At 40.7% G+C, this 20,446-nt stretch overlaps 1 protein-coding gene across 1 annotated transcript in view; it reads left to right on the top strand.

The window, feature by feature from the left end:
- The window catches only part of LOC109928744 (ankyrin-2-like), a 909,810-nt gene that overhangs the window by 870,549 nt on the left and 18,815 nt on the right, over positions 1-20,446 (top strand). The window contains exons 35-38 of the mRNA XM_048605114.1: positions 10,201-10,347; positions 13,297-13,633; positions 15,108-15,384; positions 18,921-19,010. Of these exons, the coding sequence (XP_048461071.1) occupies positions 10,201-10,347; positions 13,297-13,633; positions 15,108-15,384; positions 18,921-19,010 (851 nt within the window). The remainder of the gene's footprint in view (positions 1-10,200; positions 10,348-13,296; positions 13,634-15,107; positions 15,385-18,920; positions 19,011-20,446) is intronic.

Raw genomic sequence — 20,446 nt, 5'->3', positions numbered from 1 at the left:
CGGGCCTTGACCCTTTTCTGATGAAGGGTCTAGGCCCGAAACGTCAGCCTTCCTGCTCCTATGATGCTGCTTGGCCTGCTGTGTTCATCCAGCCCTGCACCTTGTTGTCTCCAACAGTGTTAGTTTTTCTAGTGGTAAAGGTTAACTGTTTCTAGTTGACTATATTGGTCAGTAAAACATTGTGATCTGCATCACCTGAAATTAGAGTTTTAAAATTATGTAATATATGTCAGGACTTAGCACAGAATTGATCATTTATTCCATTGTCAGCACTTCTCAGACCAGCCTGATTTCCTCTCTCTATTTCTTTGTCAGCTGTTTCACCACCAAATTGCTACTCCAGTCCTTCATGACTCCTCATACATTGTTCACTCCTGTCATTAACCTAGGATTAGATTTCCTTGAACAAACCTTTTAGCCACTCTGGCTGCTCCTCCTGGCATCCTCGAATGGATCCAACATGGCAACCCGCATGTGGCTTAGGAATAGTAAAATCCTTCTCTTTCACCAAACGTCCCACATTTCTACACATTTGGAGCTAACCTCAGTCAGCGGCTTCTTATCCCATGAACCTCACCAATCACTGCCCTGAATAATCATTGCTCCACTTTGCATTTTCATCCAGATTGCCAGCCCAGTTCTGAGCGAGCTTCAGGTCACCCTCAACCTATCATGGATGATCATATTGCCGTCTAATCTTTGACTAAAGTTGACTCATTCTTCCTTACAAATAGCCTCCAAGTTTGGATATACTGTCTCTCGAAACATACCCATAGAAACTGCTGGCTCGGTGCCTTGGCCTCCAAGAGAAAGTAACACCGTGGTCTTCCAAGTGCAACTCTGGCACCATATCCTTCAGTCATCTAGACATGATTTTGTTTTTTTCGTTGGATATGGGTGTCACTGACCTGTATTTCTTAGCCATTGCTCATTAGCCATGAGAAATTGTTGGTGAGCCACATTCCTGAAGTGCTGCAGTCCATCTGGTATAGGCATACAGTGACATTAGGAAGGGAGGACCAAGCCTTGGGTCTGGTAACAGTGAAGGAATGACAATATATTTCTAAGTTAGGATGGCCTGGTAGTTGTGGCTGAGTGGTTAAGGTGATGGATTAAAAATCCACTCAAATCCTACTGACTACATTTGTCTGCATTTCTGTCTTTAACCATAAGAGGTAGAAACAGAAATAGGCCATTCAGCCCATCAAGTCTGCTTCATCATTCAGTGAGGTCATGGCTGACCTAATTATCCTCAACTCCTCTTTTCTGCATTTTCTCCATATCCCTTGATTCCCTTTACAGCTTAAAAATCTGCCTATCTCAGCCTCAATATACTTAATGATCCTTCCTCAACAACCCTTGATGGTAAGGAATTCCACAGATGCACCACCCTCTGAGGGGAGAAATCCCTCCTCACCTGTCTTAAACTGGTGACCTCTTATTCTGAGATTATGCCCTCTAGTCCTCGACTTTCCCACAAGGGACAACAACCTTTCTGCATCTAGCCTGTCACATCCCCTAAGTATCTTGTATGTTTCCATGAGGTCATTTCTCACTCTATGAAGTTCCATTGAATCCAGGTTCAACCTGGTCAGCCTCCTCTCATAAGATAGTCCAACCCTACCTGCTATCAGCCTAGTGAACCTTCTCTGGACTGCCTCCAATGCCAGTGTATCTTTCTTTAGATAAAGGCCCCAAAACTGTTTATCACATTTCAGCTGGGGTCTGACTAGTGCCTTGTATAGTTTTATCAAAACCTCTCTTCTCTCTCAAACTATGATCTTACCCTGTTCATTATAGGTTACAGGGACCAACATTTTGTTTTTGGTTGACAGGAAAAATGAAAAAGCAGAGTATTACTTAAATGGAGAACAACTTTGAAATTCTAAGGTTCAGAGGTATCCAGGTGTTCTAGTGGGTGAGTCACAATAAGTTAGTATGCAGGTACGGCATGTAATCAAGAAGGCTACTGGGATGCTGTCCTACATTGAGAAGAATTTACCACAAAACGAGGGATGTCATTGATTCAGTTCTACAAGGCATTGGTGAGACCACATCATGATACTATGTACAGTTTTGATCTGCTTACTTCAGGAAGGATGTAAATGCATTGAAAGCAGTTCAGAGGAGGTTTATTAGATTAATACCTAGAATAAATGAATTGCCTTATGAGGAGACGTTGAATGGGCTGTCTTGTTTTCACTGGCATTTAGAGGAGTCCAGGATGATCTGATTGAAGCCTAGTAGATCCTGAATGGTCTTAACAAAATGGACATGGTAAGAATGTTTCCTCTTGTGGATTCAGTTCAGACCTAGGGGGCATTGTTTTAAAATTAGAAGTTGCCCTTCGAAAACTGAGATGGGGAAGAACTTTTTTCTCTGAGGGTTGTGCAACTTTGGAAGTCTCCACCTGATGAGGCATTGGAGGTGGGGTTATTAAATCTCTTAAGGCAGAGATAAATAGATCCTTGTTAGACAGGTGAATGAAAGGTTATCAGGGTAGATGGGATTGTAGAATTTGAAACAGAAATAGATCAACTGTAATCATATCAAATGGTGGAGTTGTGTTGAGGGACTAAATGGTCTACTTCTGCTCTTATTTTGTATGTATGTACATTTATATATGAAGAGTAAGTTACAGATCATGGTGTCCCCAGATGTCATGTTGTCCTTGTTATTCTAGCTGATAGAGGTTGTAGATTTGGATTGCACTATTGATTGAACCTTGGCACATTGGTATCATACATCTTGTATATGATGCACATTACATGCTACTCACTGTCAATGTGAGAGGGAATGAATGTTTACCTTAGTGGATATGCTGCCAATCAAGTGGGCTACTTTGTCTGGAATAATATTGAGCTTCTTGAATGTTGATGGAGCTGCACACATCTAGACAATTAGAGATTCTTCCATCACACATCTGACTTATGCCTTACAGCTGGTAGACTTTGTGGAGATAGAAGGTGAGTCACTCAGCACAGAATTCTCAGCGACTGACCTGCTCTCGTGGCCACAGTATTTATCTGGCTGGAAAAATTCAACATACATTCTTTGATTTTGTACTTGGTATCTATATGTATAAGGCCAAGCATATATGTGTATTGTTAACAGACTTTTCACTTTACCTGGCAGTTTCAAAGACTGGTGTATCTATGCCTGCAGGTCCCTCTGTTCCTACACATTATTTTCAATTACACCAGTTGGTTAACATTGCCTCTGCTCATTCACCCTACTGAAATTCAGTTATTTGCATTAAATTTCATCTGCCATGTGACTGCCTGGTGAACCAGGCAATGATCTGCTGAATGACCTCCTGTTACTATTCTCTTGACTATTAGCTACATTTGAGCAGTGATTAATTTTGCTCCAGATTATTGTCTCTAAATATACTGGTTCCACTGATATTAAGCTGATGCCCTGTAATTGCCAGGTGTTTCCCTCTGTTTTTTTTTTGGAAATGGTTGTAAAATTTACAAATCTACCTGACTGCTGTTACCGAATTGAAAGATTGTGGTTGGAGTCTGCAATCTCCATCCTTCCTTCCCCCAGCAATCTCGAAAGCATTTCATTCAGACCGAATTTTCTACATTGTGCACTGCCAACTTATTTGGTACTTTCTTTTCATCTATTTTCATTCTGTCCAATAGTACCATTTGCAGTGGCAATCTTATGTTTCAAAATGATGGTTTGTGTCATGGTGGTAAACTTTGTCTTAAGCATTACCTGATGTTGTTCTGGAGCTCTATTCCGGCCTGGCAAATTCTTGTCACATTTACTGCAGACGTAGACAGTAAGCTGCTCATCATCTTGGTCAGCTGAGATTTTTTTTTCCTCTACTTGCCTCTTCTAATGCATTTCCAAACCCAGGCTCTAGAGCTGATAAGCATCAACGACTATCTTCCCAATTATCAATGTCAACATCTTCATCTTCGTCTATCCTTTGCAACCACCTGTGCCTTGAGGTATGTTTGCCTGTGAGGTGACGATCCAGTGACAGGCTTCCTATACAGAAGGTCATTAGGAATAAGGCTGACATCTATCTCATGAACATAAGCAGTGCAGGTGTCATCAGCTTAACAATAGGTATATGCTAATGGTATTAGCACACTGTACAATTTATGAATTGGTGACCTTGTCCTGCAAAAGGGATGCCATGGATATGTCTAATATAGCAAAGGTGGAAACTGTTCACTTACTGAACACATTATCATTGTGAAGGATATATGAGCCTAAGAATGAGGAATGAGAGTAAGCCACTCAGTTCTTCAAGCCTGCTCTGCTGTAGAACAGAGAAACCTAAGGGTTCAGGTACATAATTCTTTGAAATTTGTGTCACAGGTAGATATGTGGTTAAGAAGGCATTTAGCATGCTTGCCTTCATTGATCAGACCTTTGAGTATAGAAGTTGGGACGTTATGTTGAGATTGTACAGGATGTTGGTGAGGCCACTTCTGGAGTACTGCGTGTAGTTCTGGTCGGCCAATTATAGGAAGGATTTTATCAAATTGGAGAGGGTTGAGAAAGGATTTACCAGGATGTGGGAGACAATAAGGACTGCAGATACTGGAAGCCAGAGTCTATAGGTGTGAGGCTGGAAAAGCACAGTAGGTCAGACAGCATCCGAGGAGCAGGGAAGTCAACGTTTTTGGGCTAACCATCACCCAAGGAAAATCAACCATTTTGGACCATCAACCAACCTGATCTTCTGGTTACCATCCATTTTAATTTCCCCTCCCACTCCCCTGACAACATGTCCATCCTTGGCCTCCTCCATGGTCAGAGTGAGGCCAAATGTAAACTGGAAGAACAACACCTGATATTTCGTCTTGGCAACTTATAGCACAATGGCCTCATAATTGACTTCACCAGGATGTTGCCAGGAATGGAGGGTTTGAGTTATAAAAATAAGCTGGATAGTTTTGGACTGCTTTCACTGGAGCTTAGAAGGTTGTGGGGTGATCTTATAGAGGTTTATAAAATCTGAAGGACATAGATAAGTTGAATACCAAGGTTCATTTCCCTAGGGTGGGGGAGTTCAAAGTTAGGGGACATGTTTTGAAGGTGAGTGGAGAAAGTTTAAGAAGAACATGAGGGGCAACTTTTATTTTTTACATGGAGTGGTTCATATCATATGGTCTTAGAGATATATAGGACGGTAACGGACCCTTCGGTCCAACTCGTCCATGCCAACCAGATACCCTGTATAAATCTAGTCCCATTTGTCAACATTGGGCCCATATCCCTCTAAACCTTTCCTATTCATATACCCATCCAGATGCCTTTTAAATGTTGTAATTGCACCAGCCTCCACACTTCATCTGGCAACTCATTCCATATATGCATCACGCTGTATGTGAAAAAGTTGCCCCTTAGGTCCCTTTTAAATCTTTCCCCTCACCTTAAACCTATGCCTCTAGTTTTGGACTCTCCACCCCAGGGAAAAGACCGTGTCTATTTACCCTATCTATGCCCCTCATGATTTTATAAACCTCTATAAGGTCATCCCCTCAGCCTCCGATGCTCCAGGGAAAATAGCCCCAGCCTCTCCAAGCCTGGTAACATCCTCGTAAGTCTTTTCTGAACTCGTGTGTGTGGTATGAACTGCCAGAAGTTTTGGATGCAAGTACAGTTACAATAGTTAAAAGACATTTGGATAAATACATCAATAAGAAAGATTTGGAAGGACATGGGCCAAATGAAGGCAAGTGGAACTAGCTTAGCCTGGGAACATGGTCGGTGCATCATGGTAGCTTAGTGGTTAGCACTGCTGCCTCACAGCGCCAGGGACCCAGATTTGATTCTACCCTCAGGTGACTGTCTGTGTGGAGTTTGCTCGTTCTCCACGCATCTGCATGGGTTCCCTCCAGGTGATCTGGTTATCTCCCACAGTCCAAAGATGTGCGGGTTAGGTGGATTGACCATGCTAAACTGCCCATAGTATCCAGCGATGTGCAGGCTAGGTAGACTAACCATGGGGAAATGTGGAGTTAGGGTGATGGGGTTGGGGTTGGGTCTGGGTGGGATGCTCTTTGAAGGATCGGTGTGGACTTCATGAGCCGGAAGGCCTGCTTCCCCACTATAGGGGTTCTAGGACTAGTTGGGCTGAAGAGTCTGTTTCCATGCTGTATGACTCTATGGCTGATCTGATTTTAACCTCAGCTCTACATTCCTGAATATACCTAATAATCTTTCATTCCCTTGGTAATCAAGAATCCATCTACCTCTACCTTAAGGATGTTTAAAGATTCTACATCCACTGCCTTTTGAGCAAGGGAATTCGAAAGACATCCAATGGTCTGAGAGAGAAAAAAAAAATGTTTTCTTGTGTCCTTTTTAAGTGGACACCCCTTATTTTTAAACTATGATCCCTAGTACTAGATTTTCCCGCAAGGAGAAACATCCTTTCAACACCACCTGGTCAAGTCCCCTTACTGGTATCACTGATTCTTATGAATTCCAGAGCCTGTCCAGCCTTTCCACATGGGCGAATCCATTCGTTCCAGGTATTAATCTCATAAACCTTCTCTGAACTGCATCCAATGCATTAACATGTATACTGTACATGTATATGTACAGTAACCAGTACTGTACACAGTACCCCAGACCGATGCCCTGGTTGACTGAAGCATTCAATTCCACTCACAGTAAACTATAACATTCTATTAGCTTTCTTGCTTAGGCAACTGCAATAATCTTAGATGTGGCGCCTTGTCACATGCCTTCTGGAAATCTAAATGCAATACATCCACTGGTTCTTGTTTACCTACACCATAAGTTACTTCTCCAAAGAACTCCAAAAATTTAGTTAAATATGATTTCCCTTTGATGTTGGCTCTGCCTGACCACTTTGAAATAATTCAAGTGCCCTGTTATAACATCGTAAATCGTAGCTTCTAACATTTTCTCAATGACAAAGAAGTGCGTGGTGGTCATAGGCTTACTAGGCTTGCAGTTTGGTGTCCTCAGTCAGGCTGCTGCTGTTTTATAATCTTATTCAGTTTGGCCATAATAGCTGTAGCTTTTAGGCTGTGCGTTGATCTTAGCATCACATAAAAGATTGCTAATGAGTATGGAGTCTAGATATGTGGAGGTCAACAACCTCCAGCATCACATTGACAAAGTTGGTAGATGATAGTATGGTGATATCCTTGTCTGTGACATTTGTCTCTCTGATGTAGCTAATCAAACTGAGCTCTCTATTTGCCATTGAAGGTGTTCCATACTTTGGAATGCTAGTGTGGCATTGTCAGCAGAGAGTAAATCTCAGATGATGACTTGATGCATGTTTGGTTTTGGGTAACAGATGAGAAAGGCTGAACAACCTCCTGGCACTTCGGATAGATAAACAGACACCTTCTGTAGGTGAGATAACAAGGTGTAGAGCTGGATGAACACAGCAGGCCAAGCAGCATCAGAAAAGAAGAAGGGTCTAGGCCCGAAACGTCTGCTTTCCTGCTCCTATGATGCTGCTTGGCCTGCTGTGTTCATCCAGATCTACACCTTGTTATCTCAGATTCTCCAGCATCTGCAGTTCCTGCTACCCTCTGTAGGTGACCTGAATGTATACCATCACCAAGGAGAAAAAAATTTATCCACAAGTGTTGCTGACAGAACACAACTCAGTTTGACCCCTACTGCAGATATCAAAAGGGCTTCACAACTGTCACTTCATAGCTGACCTTGCTCATCATATTGTCCTAAAAATATAAATCTCATTGAGCAGCTTCACTTTTCAGTACCTGTTTTAAGCATCAGGTCTGTTGAAGATGTTTGCTTCTGCCAATGTTGCTGCGATCTTTTTCCAGTGGTTCTTCTTTATTGCTTAATTAAGATTTAGGGGCTCTTATCTCAATTCATAACCATCTGCTTTGTTTTTCTCTCACAATGCTGGAATTTCCCCAGTCCATAAATTCTGACACATTGTTATCATCCAGCTCTTGGATCTCTCTTTCAAACTTCCCTATCATCCATTGATACCCTGTGGTGATGGATCACTAGTTTTTTTTCAGTGATGTGATACTCAAAATCTTTAAAACATCCAACTGTCTCATCAAAGCAGATAAATTTGGGTCAGATCTTTCCTGCTTCTACTTGGAGAACTCTTTTTAATGTGTGTATTACCTTTAACTCTCAAAGATGTCTCCTTAATCTCATGGTTTACTGAGACCAGCTGCAGTTCTTCATAACTCCTCAATCCCAGGATAGTACAGTCATTTATTTCAGTGATGTAGAACATAAGTTTGTATCTTTTCATGTTGGTCGCTCTGATTTGGGTCATGCTTATCTAGTGAACCACAATCCCACTATATGGCATCAGCATGATATTGCTCAGTTTCAAGGCATTATTCTTTGGATATCTATTTTGTTTCAAATTTTCACACAAGATCTTCTGGTACAATCTGAGCAGAATACTGGTTCCCTGTGCTCTAGTGTCAATCCTCACCTTCAGGCATATGGCTGTGGGTTTATTTCTCATCCCTTTCCCAATGTAGATGGTTGTGTGAATTTCTTTTCTCTGGGAGCTGTCACATTTCAAGCAGTTGTGTTTCCTGTGTCTGTTGTATCTTCAAATTTTTTTATTCATGTTTGGTTCATTTCTTCCACATTCACCTCTGCCTCTGGTAACTCCTTTACAATCTTCTTCTTTTGTTCTGCACACCTTTGCCAATGATTGGCCTTTCCACAAGATCTACAGCTTGATCCAAAGCAAGGCATGTGCTCTTGTAAACTTGTGGGTCATCTATAGCACTTGCATGTCTTTCTGTCTTTCCAGTGTGCATTCTTTTGTTGCTATTTCACTGCATCCACTCTGCTGCCTTTCTCTTGTCTTAACTGAATGCTAGCTGTTTGGGTAGTCAGTGTATTCATTTCTTTATTTGTGGCTTCATGATATCTGTGATCTCATGAACTCGTCTTTACCAATCACTGCTCTTGTACATCAGGGTTTGCCAAGCTCCTATGTGAGCTGATTTTCTATCCTTTTGTCTGTTTCTTTGAACTTGCACTTGCTGGCGACATTCATAATTTCATAAGTAAATTATCAACAAGCTCACCTGGTTCCTGCTTCAAGCTTTCAAATTCATACAAGTGGATCCAGTGGTTGACTTTGGCTGAAGCTGTATGCTGATTTTTTTTTTTTTTCCCCAGTTTTGTCTGGGTTTTTATTGTCCTCCTCTCATCTCCCAGCTACTTATTGGATCTAACCCTTTGCCTCCGGGCCTCAAAAGCATTTCACTAGTGCCTTTTGGAAAAGATTACACTTTTTTGTTTAAACTGCTCAACTACCTCGACGGCATCATCAGCCTCCCAAATCGTCCTCAGCTGGACATGTGCATTCATTGCTGAGGTGGCAGCCATTTTGTTTTGCATGCATCACTCCGTTCTTTTTCTCTGACTCTGGCACGAACTTGGATTGATTTTTCTCAGTCTAAATCAGCATTTTACCTTGTTCATAATTCATGGGTTTTATCCGGCAGACACATGTTCACATTATGTAAGTCTTGTGTTTCTCAGTCGTTCAAAATAATCACACCTTTAGACACAAGAGCAGGAGTTTCATCAGATGACACAACATGCTGCAAACAATTTAGTGCAGTCATGAGTGATGTGGCACTCTGCATTTTTATGTGCAAGAACAAATACTTGCTAAGTGATATTGGAATAATATAACAATTGAACGCCCACTGCTTTGTTTTCATACATTCTCTTTGCCCCTCATTTCATTTCTCAGTTCTTCCCTAAACATTTGTATTCAGCTAAAGTTATTGGATTAATTATACAGGCTTGTTATTACAGGTACCAAGTTTTGCCTACTAGGTAAGTCTGCTATTTCTTCTGGATGTTGTTCAATATTTGTAAAAGCTCTTTTGTCTGTTTGCCTAAACCCTGAGACATAGGCAGCATTTTGTTCAGATGTTTAATTAATTATTCCTTTTCTTTCTACCCAACTTTGTCCTACTAGATAGATTGAGAAATTTAATATGAAAACACAGACTCCTTCCAGAGAGAGTGGAATTTTCAACAAAAATAATTTCAATCTGGTTTGAGCCTTGATACTTATTAAGTTGAAACTTAGAATGAAGAAAAAGAAAAACACTTTCTCTCATTTTGTACATTTATTTCAGTTCATTGACAGGTGTAAATTAGTAATTTATTAAATATGTAACGTATCAACATTTTTACTCTTTTTATTGCAAGATGAAAAGCTAATGGAGACATTGACCAAAATTAATCGAATGGATATTATCAGTTTATTGGAAACTACACAGATATCACCCAGTAGAGAGCATGCTTCCCGGACTTATGCAGAGATTGAACAAACAATAGCACTGGATCACAGTGAAGGTAAATGCAATTCCTAAAATTTAAGAGAACTAGCACTTAGTTACACCTGCGTGAAAATCAATTCAGGAAGATTTATAGTATAGGTGGAAAATGCTGATGATGAATAAATAATCTGTTACACAACAAATTTTTCATTGACTTCTTTCAGTGGATAGTGTGCAGACCAGTTGACCAATCTGCAAACATCAGTTTTCTATCAATGCCAAAAATGCAAGCCACTTCCAATTTGAAATTACAAAGAAACATATGGAAATTGAAATATATTCGTATTCAGTACAACTGCAAAACTAGGTCAGATATGCTGCCATAAATGTCAAGTTGCACTTGCCAGTGACGGCAGGGATAAAGAAAGATCAATTTGATTAAGTATCGGCATTCGGCACATACGTTCATGGGGCACCTCTAAGTCACCCCTCCTTTGCAGTCCCCTGAGGATTGTCAAGGTGTTGTTCAGAAATGGCAAGAGTTGTAGTCATTGGTTTCTTTAGTAACTGGGCCAAGGTAGAATTTTATTTTGCTCTTGTGGTTCAAAGTACTGACCTTGTTTTGGGCAGGTACTGATATTGCAGTCAACAAGACCCAGCAAAAACCCCAAAAGGGGTCTGTAGCTCAGTGTGGCCCTCAGTGCACATTGTGGCCCTTTCAGCTGTTCCTTTTAGGGTTTCTGTGTTTTATTAAGCACAATTATCATTCCTTTAAAGAAACATAATGGATTGCATTTGTATGGTGATTCCATCCTTTCACTTTATAAATTGAGCCTGCATAGCTGACTCTTCCTACAGCAAATAAATAGCTGATGGCCCTTTAATTGGCTTGAGTCAGGAGCTCCACTCCTCACCAAATTGGGGTGGGGTGGATGAAGGTAGGAGAAGGTCTGCCTGACAGAGCTCCTGACCAATTGATGAGCTGACAGCTTTCGTATCCCAGTAGTGCCTTTGAAAGTACTGGCCACTGCGTGGACTGCAGCAAAGCTATGAGAAAGATGTTCAGTGTTAGAGCTGGGATGTAATATGAGCCTGTGGGTTCATCACAGCCAAGCTGGCAGGCCCTGGCGAGATGGAGGAGGGCATTGTTCCAAAGGGAGAAAGCAGGGTGTCACATTCTTGGGGGAGGGGAGGGGCTGGGGTGTGGGGAGGTGCATTTTGATAGGCTCGGTTTGTCCATCAAGGGGCACCCCCACAACCTACTACTGGCTGCACTCAGGCCCATAGGGATTTACTCGGTGGGCTGGTCACCACTGCAGGTAAAATCCTATTAATTGGCAACTTAAGAGCTCCAGTAAATCCATGGGTGATTGGAATGCCCAATGTAGCAGGGGCATGTTGGGGCTCAAAGACATTGGGAATGTGTTACTAACATGGAATTCAGTTTACTGCGTGACACAGGAATTATGGGTTGAAATTTAAGGCCTTCTGTGGGCATGCTATCAGCAGGGTGCCATATAAAATTAAATGGATAGGTCACCCACTATTCGGGGAATCCCTTCCCAACCGCCAGCCGTGACCTGTCCCCATGGTATGTGGGGTGGCTACGTTGCTCACTAACCTACTGTTAGATTTATTGAGGCCCTTAAGTGGGTAATTAATGGTCATGTAAGCACCTCAATGTATGTCCATTGTTTTAACGGATTAGGCAATAGGAAGTGGGTGAGAGTGAGTTGACAGTTTTCTCAACAAAGTGATTGAAAAAGCTGGTAAAGGGGATATATTCTTTGTGGAGCTCTCAGTACACACCTCTCAGTACACAAGGCAAAACCACCTCCCCTGATCATACTGCGTCTCCCTGTGCCTCCCCAAATGCTGTACAAAGTCTGCATCCCCACCACTCTCTGGGTTACTTGATTCTTCCCCATTGAAATAATTTGGGATTTATTTAGATGTGGTGACTATTAGTCATTGTGAGACTGTTTGTTTGTTTGTTTGCAGTCCCGCACAAGATCCATTCCTGAATTCTGGCTTGCGGGGATTGCAGGAGCAGCTGGCCTTTCAGCTCCCAAGAGTGGGATTCCATTCCCATTCTCTGCTTATTAAAGCTAACCACAAGTTAATAATGCTGGAAGGCACCCATTTTTGAAGTCAGTGGTATTATTCACCTCTGAAAAGTTCAGCCCCCACCCATCCCACCCATTCATTCAATTTTCATTCATTTAAATATGAATAAGAAGCTGACAACCAATCCAAAAAATGAATTTTACATTAAGAGGCAATTTAAAAAATTGATTCTATTCTTTCCTCTGTCAGCCCTTTTGCTGGGGCAGATGTTGGCATCTGGATGTGAGACTGGACTCATAATCCAGAGTTCGAGGCTTATGCTTTGGGAACTTGGCAGCTAGTGTAATTCAAATTCTGTTAATAAAAATCTAGAATATAAAGTTCATCTTAGTAATAGTGACCATAAAACTATTCATGATTGTCATGAAAACCCATCCCGAAATAAATCTGACATCCTTACCATATGACTTTACATCCACTGTCATGTGGTTAAGTCCTAAATGTTTTCTGAAATGGCATAATAAGCCTCTCAGTTCATGGACAATTTGGAATAGACAGTAAATTCTAGCCTTGACGATGATGCTCACCTCCAGTGGAAGACTAAATAATAGTAAGCAAGTGCAATAAACCTGATTCCCACCATGGCATTTCGTACCTATTCTCCAAAAATGGTGACCATTTAAAGGCCACTGCTAAATCAGTGCTCTGAGTCTGTCTTCTAGTACAGTATAGTGAATCAGTGCTATACCTAATGGTTTCTCATTGTCATACCTAAAGCTTGTTCATCTTTAGAATTGATAAATAGGATAAAATAATCATTGGTATTTTAAATGCATATCCATTGAATGCACAGTCACAAGGGGCAACTAGAGTAAATATTCAGATCTATAAACACATTGCTTTTCCTAGAATTGTTCATAGTAGCAACTAACAGTAAGCACTGCTTTTTGACTTTCAGGTTTCTCTGCACTTTCAGATGACCTGTACAGCCCAAAGACCATGCGATTTGGACAGCCAGCTTCTAGAGAGCTATATAGTGATCTAGCTCAAGCAGTTCATGAACGCCATGGTGAATGCTTTCAAACACAACCACCTCTTGTCTCAGAGGAAGATAGTTCCATCAGTTGCTGTAAACCTCAGGAAGAAAGCCCCCAGGCCACAGCAAAGCCACAAGATCAGTCAAAGGAGTCAGCGGATGAACAGGTCATGCCCAAGGACTTGATACAAGCTCAAAAGGGAAAAGAAGCTGAAGCAAAGGAGAAATTACTTTCTGACACTCCAAGGGAAGGATCCATGTAAGGTTTCATCTAGTTCAAGTTCAAAAGGCTTATATGACCAAAATGGTTGCCAAATTAGTTTTCAATTTGTTTTCTCTTGTTTTATTTCAATTATACATTGGATGCTTACATGAGTACTGTTTTGCCACTGGGCAGGATGGCTGAGAGTATAGTGAAGAATTTCATAGGAACTTAGTTACATATTCCTACAAGAACATTATTGATCATAACTTCTAACCTTTAGTAGCTGCGAGTTTGAATTTCTGATGTTTTCCAGTGTGAAACTTCCCACATTACAGAGGAAGTAAACTGCTTAACTCACTTCTCTCAGTGACCCTGTAATGTCCTGTTATCCTTCAGCAGAAAACAAAAGATTGAAATTAAAGATGGCTACAGCTGACAGTGTATCATATTTCAATTATGATCCAACATTGTAAGAATTGAACTTAGAATTTTGATAGTTATTACACAAAGGCATCCATTTTGGTAAGAATAGTTGTTCACCTGTGAGGTTTCTTCTGAAATGTGATTTTCACCAATCCAGCTTCTCTGTGGCAGGTTCAGGACCACTTCAGTAGTTGGCCTGAAGCCAGTTTGAACTTAAAACATTTTCTTGCCACTTTGATTCACAATATAGGGCTTAAAAACATAGTTTACAAGAAGTTATATTAATTAACAAATTAGCAAGCTATATAAATGTCAACTGTGTAATACAAAGCAAGTATAATTCTTAACCAAAGTGATTATCATCTGTTGTTATTATAGTAGTTAGGTCTTTCTGTCAATATCTTTTTTGACAATCCATAAAGTAAATCACAAATTAGTGCAAGGAGAAATCAGGTGATATAAAAATGTGTTCAGATATGGGTTTAGAACAAATTCACAAAATTAAATGTTAACCTGAAGTAGGGGTGTGATGCATGGAGTTTGCAGCAGAAAGGAAGTGCCCAGCGTGGCAGCACGATTATACCTAGGAAGGTGTATACCCTACCCTCTTTTTAAATGTCCCAACACTGACTCGCACTTGAGGTTGGTGGGAAATGTGGAAACTAAGAACAGGAAATTATGAGGCTGCAAGGTGGTGCCAGGGAAACATGGAAACAAGCCCCGATTTCATCCAAAGAAACCTCCGGCTGCTGATTCCTTGGGTGTTTTTCTTCACTATTGTTGCTGGAGTTGCTGGACCAGTATCAACCAGATTAGATGAAAATTTGCTAAATTATGAGTGATTTGAATTTGATTGTATTGTACTTTTATTGATGGTCAGTTTGGAAACCAACTCAAGTGCACAATAATGGGTCATTTTGAAAGTTTAAATTAAGCTGTAAATTGCACAGTTGAACATTAAAACATCAATTAGTGCAGTTTTATGGTTTTTACTGCCATTGGTTAAATTTAGTGGAAACTCAGATTAATGAGCGACACTTTGGCTGTTATTTATAATAGCCAAAAGGTTGAAATACTTGTATGTCATGAAATTTTTTCTGTACAGACCAGGGAAACAAGATTCTGCAGAATCTGATGGGGAACTCGCTGATTTGCAAAGAGGAAGAGATGAGGAACTGGCAGAGCACGAGGCAATTGAACAGCCCGCAGAGATGATAACGCTGAGGATAGAGGAAGAAAGTCCCATTGTTCAGGAACCTGATGAAGTTCAAGTTTGTGAGGGGTTGCAAGCTTCCCAAGCAACTGGCCCCACTATTGTGGAAACAACAGAGGAGCTGCCAGAAAACACTAAAAAGGCCTTTGAGGAGAAAACACTTGAAAAGGTAAGATTGCCACAACAAGATTGAAATGTACTGAACACTTTTTTTGAATGAAAAGAATCATGATGTAAGAGAAACCAAGGGCAGAATCTTATAGGGGCCTGAACGACATAGTTTTTGGCGAGATTTGTGGCAGAAATGTGCAAGATATTTTATGAGGCATATCTTGACATTGGAAGCAGCTTGCTGCACCTTACATGCTCTGCCAAAAGGCGTGGCAAGTTTCCCATTAGGCAATAGTGCAATGTCAATTAAGAGTGGTGGAAAATTGTCCTTAAATGCCTTATTAATGTGGCAAGTCATTTCATTAATATTAAGCCAGCCTGCCAGATAAGCTAGACATCAAGAGTTCTTGACACAGAAATTAGAGCATGTACCTGATGACTTCAGCTTGCCACTTGGCGTAGAACCTCAATATTGGATGCTGGGCCACAGGAAATATTGGCATCTGATATAGGCCCATAAGAAACCTCATGGACACATCTCCGTTCCATTTGCAGTGCGCTTCGACACTTCAATCCTGCACCTTGAGCTGCACCATCAGCTGTCACTGTATTGCTACAGCAAAAGGCTCTGTGCATTAAGGGACATGTACCTAGCTCATGGATTGGACCAGGCTGCATTTCCAGCCTGTCAAAGTGCTTAATAACTCCGAGCCTACCTGGATGCTCAAAGCTTTGCCTTCCATTTTCGATCTGTTCCCTCAGCCAGAGGCACCAGGCTCTCAGTACTGTTGCATTTCCTTGCTTTTCAGCACAGAAAAAGTCACAAAGCCAGGACGTTTGTCATGGTTGTCATCAGGCCTCAGTCAAGGCAAAAGGGATTGCTTCCAGGCAAGGGGTCCCAGCACAGTAAGTCAAGGACAGGGGTTTGGACCCGGTCAGTCAGCTGCTCAAGGCATTCAGAGTCAGGATGCTTTCCACATAAAATGTGAGCAGTCAAATGTTGGCCATTCCTCATCTTGACTTTTTCTGACCTACTGGGGGCTGTTTTCCTTCTGGACTGAGAGACAGGCTGGTATTAAGGGAGATGAAAATGAGTGACACAGTTATCACTGCAATGCAGTTGCAGAGGTGCCCCAAGTGAATGATCATGCAGAGCAGAGGCCAGGCAGGGTTAGTTGTGTCAGGGCTGGCATGTGTAATGACTGAGGAAAAATGTTAGAGGTAATAGTGAGAGTTGCAGGACATGAGCCTCAATGGGACGTGTGCACAGTGGGGCAGAGGTGCCGAGCGTGAGGCAATGGAGAGAAGATGCTGGTGGAGCGGGGAAGGAAATAGACCTTCTTTCTACACAGCTAACTGTAAGTATGCAGCGGAGAGCCTGCACTGACATAGGTGAAAAGCTTGGATCAGGCTGGCATCGTCTGGTGTTGTGGCCTGTTCCCTTGCCTTGGGGGAGAAAGACACCCTGTCCTGCTGGGCTTCCAGATATCTCTCACAAAGCGGAGCACCAGATTTACCCTGTCTGCTATGTCCAGGGCAAACATCAGAAACTGTACGGTGCAGCTGTGGACTGCTATGTCCGGGGGCACAATGCCTTTTAAAAATGGTGCCAGTAGTAGGGATGTGGTCAGTTCTGTGAAATCCTGTCCCAGGCTTGGTAAGATGTGGCCAGAATCAGATGTGAGGAATGCCATTGGGACAGGTTAGGTCATAAATGAGATGAGTTTGGTAAGGTACAGAGTGAGCACTCACCAGGCCTCATGGCGAGAAACCCTCCAAAAAACTCAACTGGCACCAGCACATAGCCAAGTAAGCATAAGATTCAGCCCAACGATTTTTATATTGGCTTTTGTTTAGTTCGGGTTCAAGAAGACCAGCATCTGTCAGTGGGCTTTCTGCTTTTACATAACTAATTCTTGTTCCTTTTTCTCAGAGTCATAGACCCATAAGAATATAAGATTGACAAATTACAAACACAAGGTATCGGCTATGACTACCCAGAATCTTGATTGAGCAACTAATAGTATAAATGTACCCAGTATTAGAAGATTAGCAATATCAATGAGCAGTGTTATTACTGTTGCTAATCGATTTTTCACTTATCAGCTTATTTAGTAATTATTGATATTTGAGCTGTCTGATTTTCACCTTCAGGTGGAGATTTTGCAATGCTTTTTTGTGGAAATTCTTCTTTTTACTGATCGCAAAGAACTTGTCTTCATCCAAAGTACTGCTCCCTGAATCCTAACAAGCATCAAGTTCTTTTCACCCATTGTCCTTATGCTTGCTGACTTACATCACTCCCAGTGCTTGAACACCTTCATATTTAAACGTTCAGATCTGTCTGTGCCTCATCCCTCATTTTTTCTGGAATCTCCTCCAGCCCAACATCTCTCCAAATCCATTGATTTTTTTTTAAATTTTCTCTAAGTAGGGCCTAGTTCTGTTCCCTTCTTGTTTCCTTCCAGTTTTTGGAATTCCATCCTTGATCCTTTCTACCTCTCCACTTCTCTATATTAATGTAGGAGTCTCTTAAATCATGTCACCTCCATCAAATTTTTAACCACCTGTAATTTTCTGGTTCAGTTTCAATTTTTGTCTGACTATGCTTCTGTGGACAACTTTGGGGAAAGTTATCAAATGATCATTGTATAATTTTTTTCTCTGGTAAAAAGATATTTTCTTAGGTGGTATTAGCATTCTATCAGAACAATAGCTGCATTTTATTTCAAGATGCTTTTCTCAATATCAGCGTACCAATCTATAATGTAACAGTTAGCGATCTTACCATTATTGAGGTCACATCCACCCTTTCTAAGGACAATAATGCATGTATCCTTTTGCAATATAAAATTATTCTTGCCATGAATTAGTTTTATTTTAAAATAGACTGTATTTATGTTAGCCAGAGACTTAAATGTGCCTGTTCAATCTGAATTTAAAGTCATTGAAAATAATTTGAATATGCACAGCAATATTGGTGGCCACGGATATTGTGCCACTGATTCTTATTTCAGCTGTGTCATTGTGAAAGAAATAGCAGATATTTTCCACCTTCTCATATAGATGAAAGGAGTATCAATGGGAATGTCATTCCCACTCCATCTTTACATCTCAGACTGTTTAGAATAGTATTGTGAAAGCTTTGTAACTAGTTATTAGTAGACCCTTGTCATGAAGGAGCTCTGTAAAGGAAGAGAACCATTCGACATTTTAAACACGAACATAAAGATTAGCCATAAAGTATTTCACAATTTTAAAAAAAAGTTCATATTTTATTCCATAGATTTTATTAACAATTTTAACACTACAATGCTGTTAAGATTCAATTTGCATTTGGAGAAAACCTTTCATATCCTCAGAATACTCCTTTGTGTCAATAATGTAATTTAGTTGATTAATGTCAGATGAGGGAACGTAAATATATTACAACCAGGAATCCACAACTCATTGGTTACATAAAATAATTCCTCTGAAAAACGAGAAGAATATGTCAAAGAGCAAGTTAAGAAGAATAAGCCTTTCTGGTATATAATAGCATGAGACTTCAGTGTGTCAGCTTTGCAACCCTGTCTACTTGACTGCCTTCACTAGGAAATAGCAGAAGAATTGGGGGCTCTGGAAAGCAGTTCTGATGAGGAGACAGTAACCACCAGGGTGATCCGCCGGCGGGTGATCATTCAGGTACCCAATTGGAATGTTAGTCTTTGATCAAGCATAGAATGTGCTAGTTTTCAATTTAATTCAAACTATTTTTGTGCACGGAATTAGAAGTATTCATTTTCTCCACTAATGCATGCTAGGGTTCGTGGCATGGCGTGAGTAGTGTGGTTCCTAGCATTTAATGAACTTTTGTACGAAGGTCACCTGTATTAAGGCATAGAAAGAGAAATCCTTGCTTATTTATTTATTTACACTTTTGTTTTGAATGGTGTGTCTTTTGATGTTCTCTGCTACTGATCATTTTGATTTTCATTTGAAATTTGCTGTTTTTGTGATTACATAAAATACATCTATGCATGAAGTTATGATTGACTGATCCCAGTTAATTTTGCAAATAAAACCCATCAGGAGAAGGAAGGAATATTTGTATTTTCAGGTATTGGTATGAAATTTGAATATCGATCAACAATTCTTTTTGTCCTTCTTATAAACAGAATTTAGAAATATTCTACTTAATTAGAAACGGTCCATCCTTATCATGTGACACTTCATCTTATTATATTTCAGTAGCATACTGAGGGGGAATGGGAGGTGGTGATGACCGATTTGAAGGGCAGGGTGATGTTGAAAGATGCTTATTCACCCATCAGTTTCATTTGTGTTGACATGTACCAATTTTTAGGACATTTACATCTACTATTTGTTTAAACTGTATTTTTTTTTGATGGAGCTATGTTTTCTTTTGTTAATTAACTTAAGGTGTAGAAAATGCTGAAATAGAACATTTTATAAACCATATTGGTTTGGTCCCTGAGCCCTTCAGCTCTTTTATTTTTACCCCGGTCTAGGCCCGAAACATCAGCCTTCCTGCTCCTCTGCTGCTTGGCCTGCTGTGTTCATCCAACTCTACACCTTGGTATCTCATTATATCAAGGCAGTCTATTTTACTTTCGGTCATTTTCGTCTCTATTTCACCATGAGTGTCTTGAAACTTTCATCTGCATCTTCATCACTTTATCAGCGATCTGATCGGGTCTTTTCTTAACAAACTGTCTAGCTCCTCCTTCCACAAACAAGAACTTGTCTATAACTCCACAGCTTGCAATGTTTCAAACGTTAAGTTGCAAACACTGGACAGACTGATTCTTCTAGTCAAATTCCACTGGCTCTCCAACACCAACTGCATTGATATAAAGCTGTCATCTGCAAATCTGTATAGTTTTGCTTTGATTAATAACTGTTTACCTGCCACACAATTAAAACTACGTCCCACACTGATACCTTTATAGATGGCTGTACTTTGTCCTTTTGTCTTTTGTCTTCTGCACCTTAATGTTAAAGCCTTCATATTCTTTCACTCAGGAATTTTCACTGAGCCCCTCTACTTTTCTCCATCTTTCTAAACTTTTCAAAATTTTTATCGAAATCCTTCTCTTTTGCATCATGCCCTTGGCCAC

This window comes from Rhincodon typus, chromosome 1, assembly GCF_021869965.1.
Source record: "Rhincodon typus isolate 14 chromosome 1, sRhiTyp1.1, whole genome shotgun sequence".
NCBI lineage: Eukaryota > Metazoa > Chordata > Chondrichthyes > Orectolobiformes > Rhincodontidae > Rhincodon > Rhincodon typus.
Note: the sequence above shows the minus strand (reverse complement) of the source record. Positions and strands in the feature narration are given on the sequence as shown.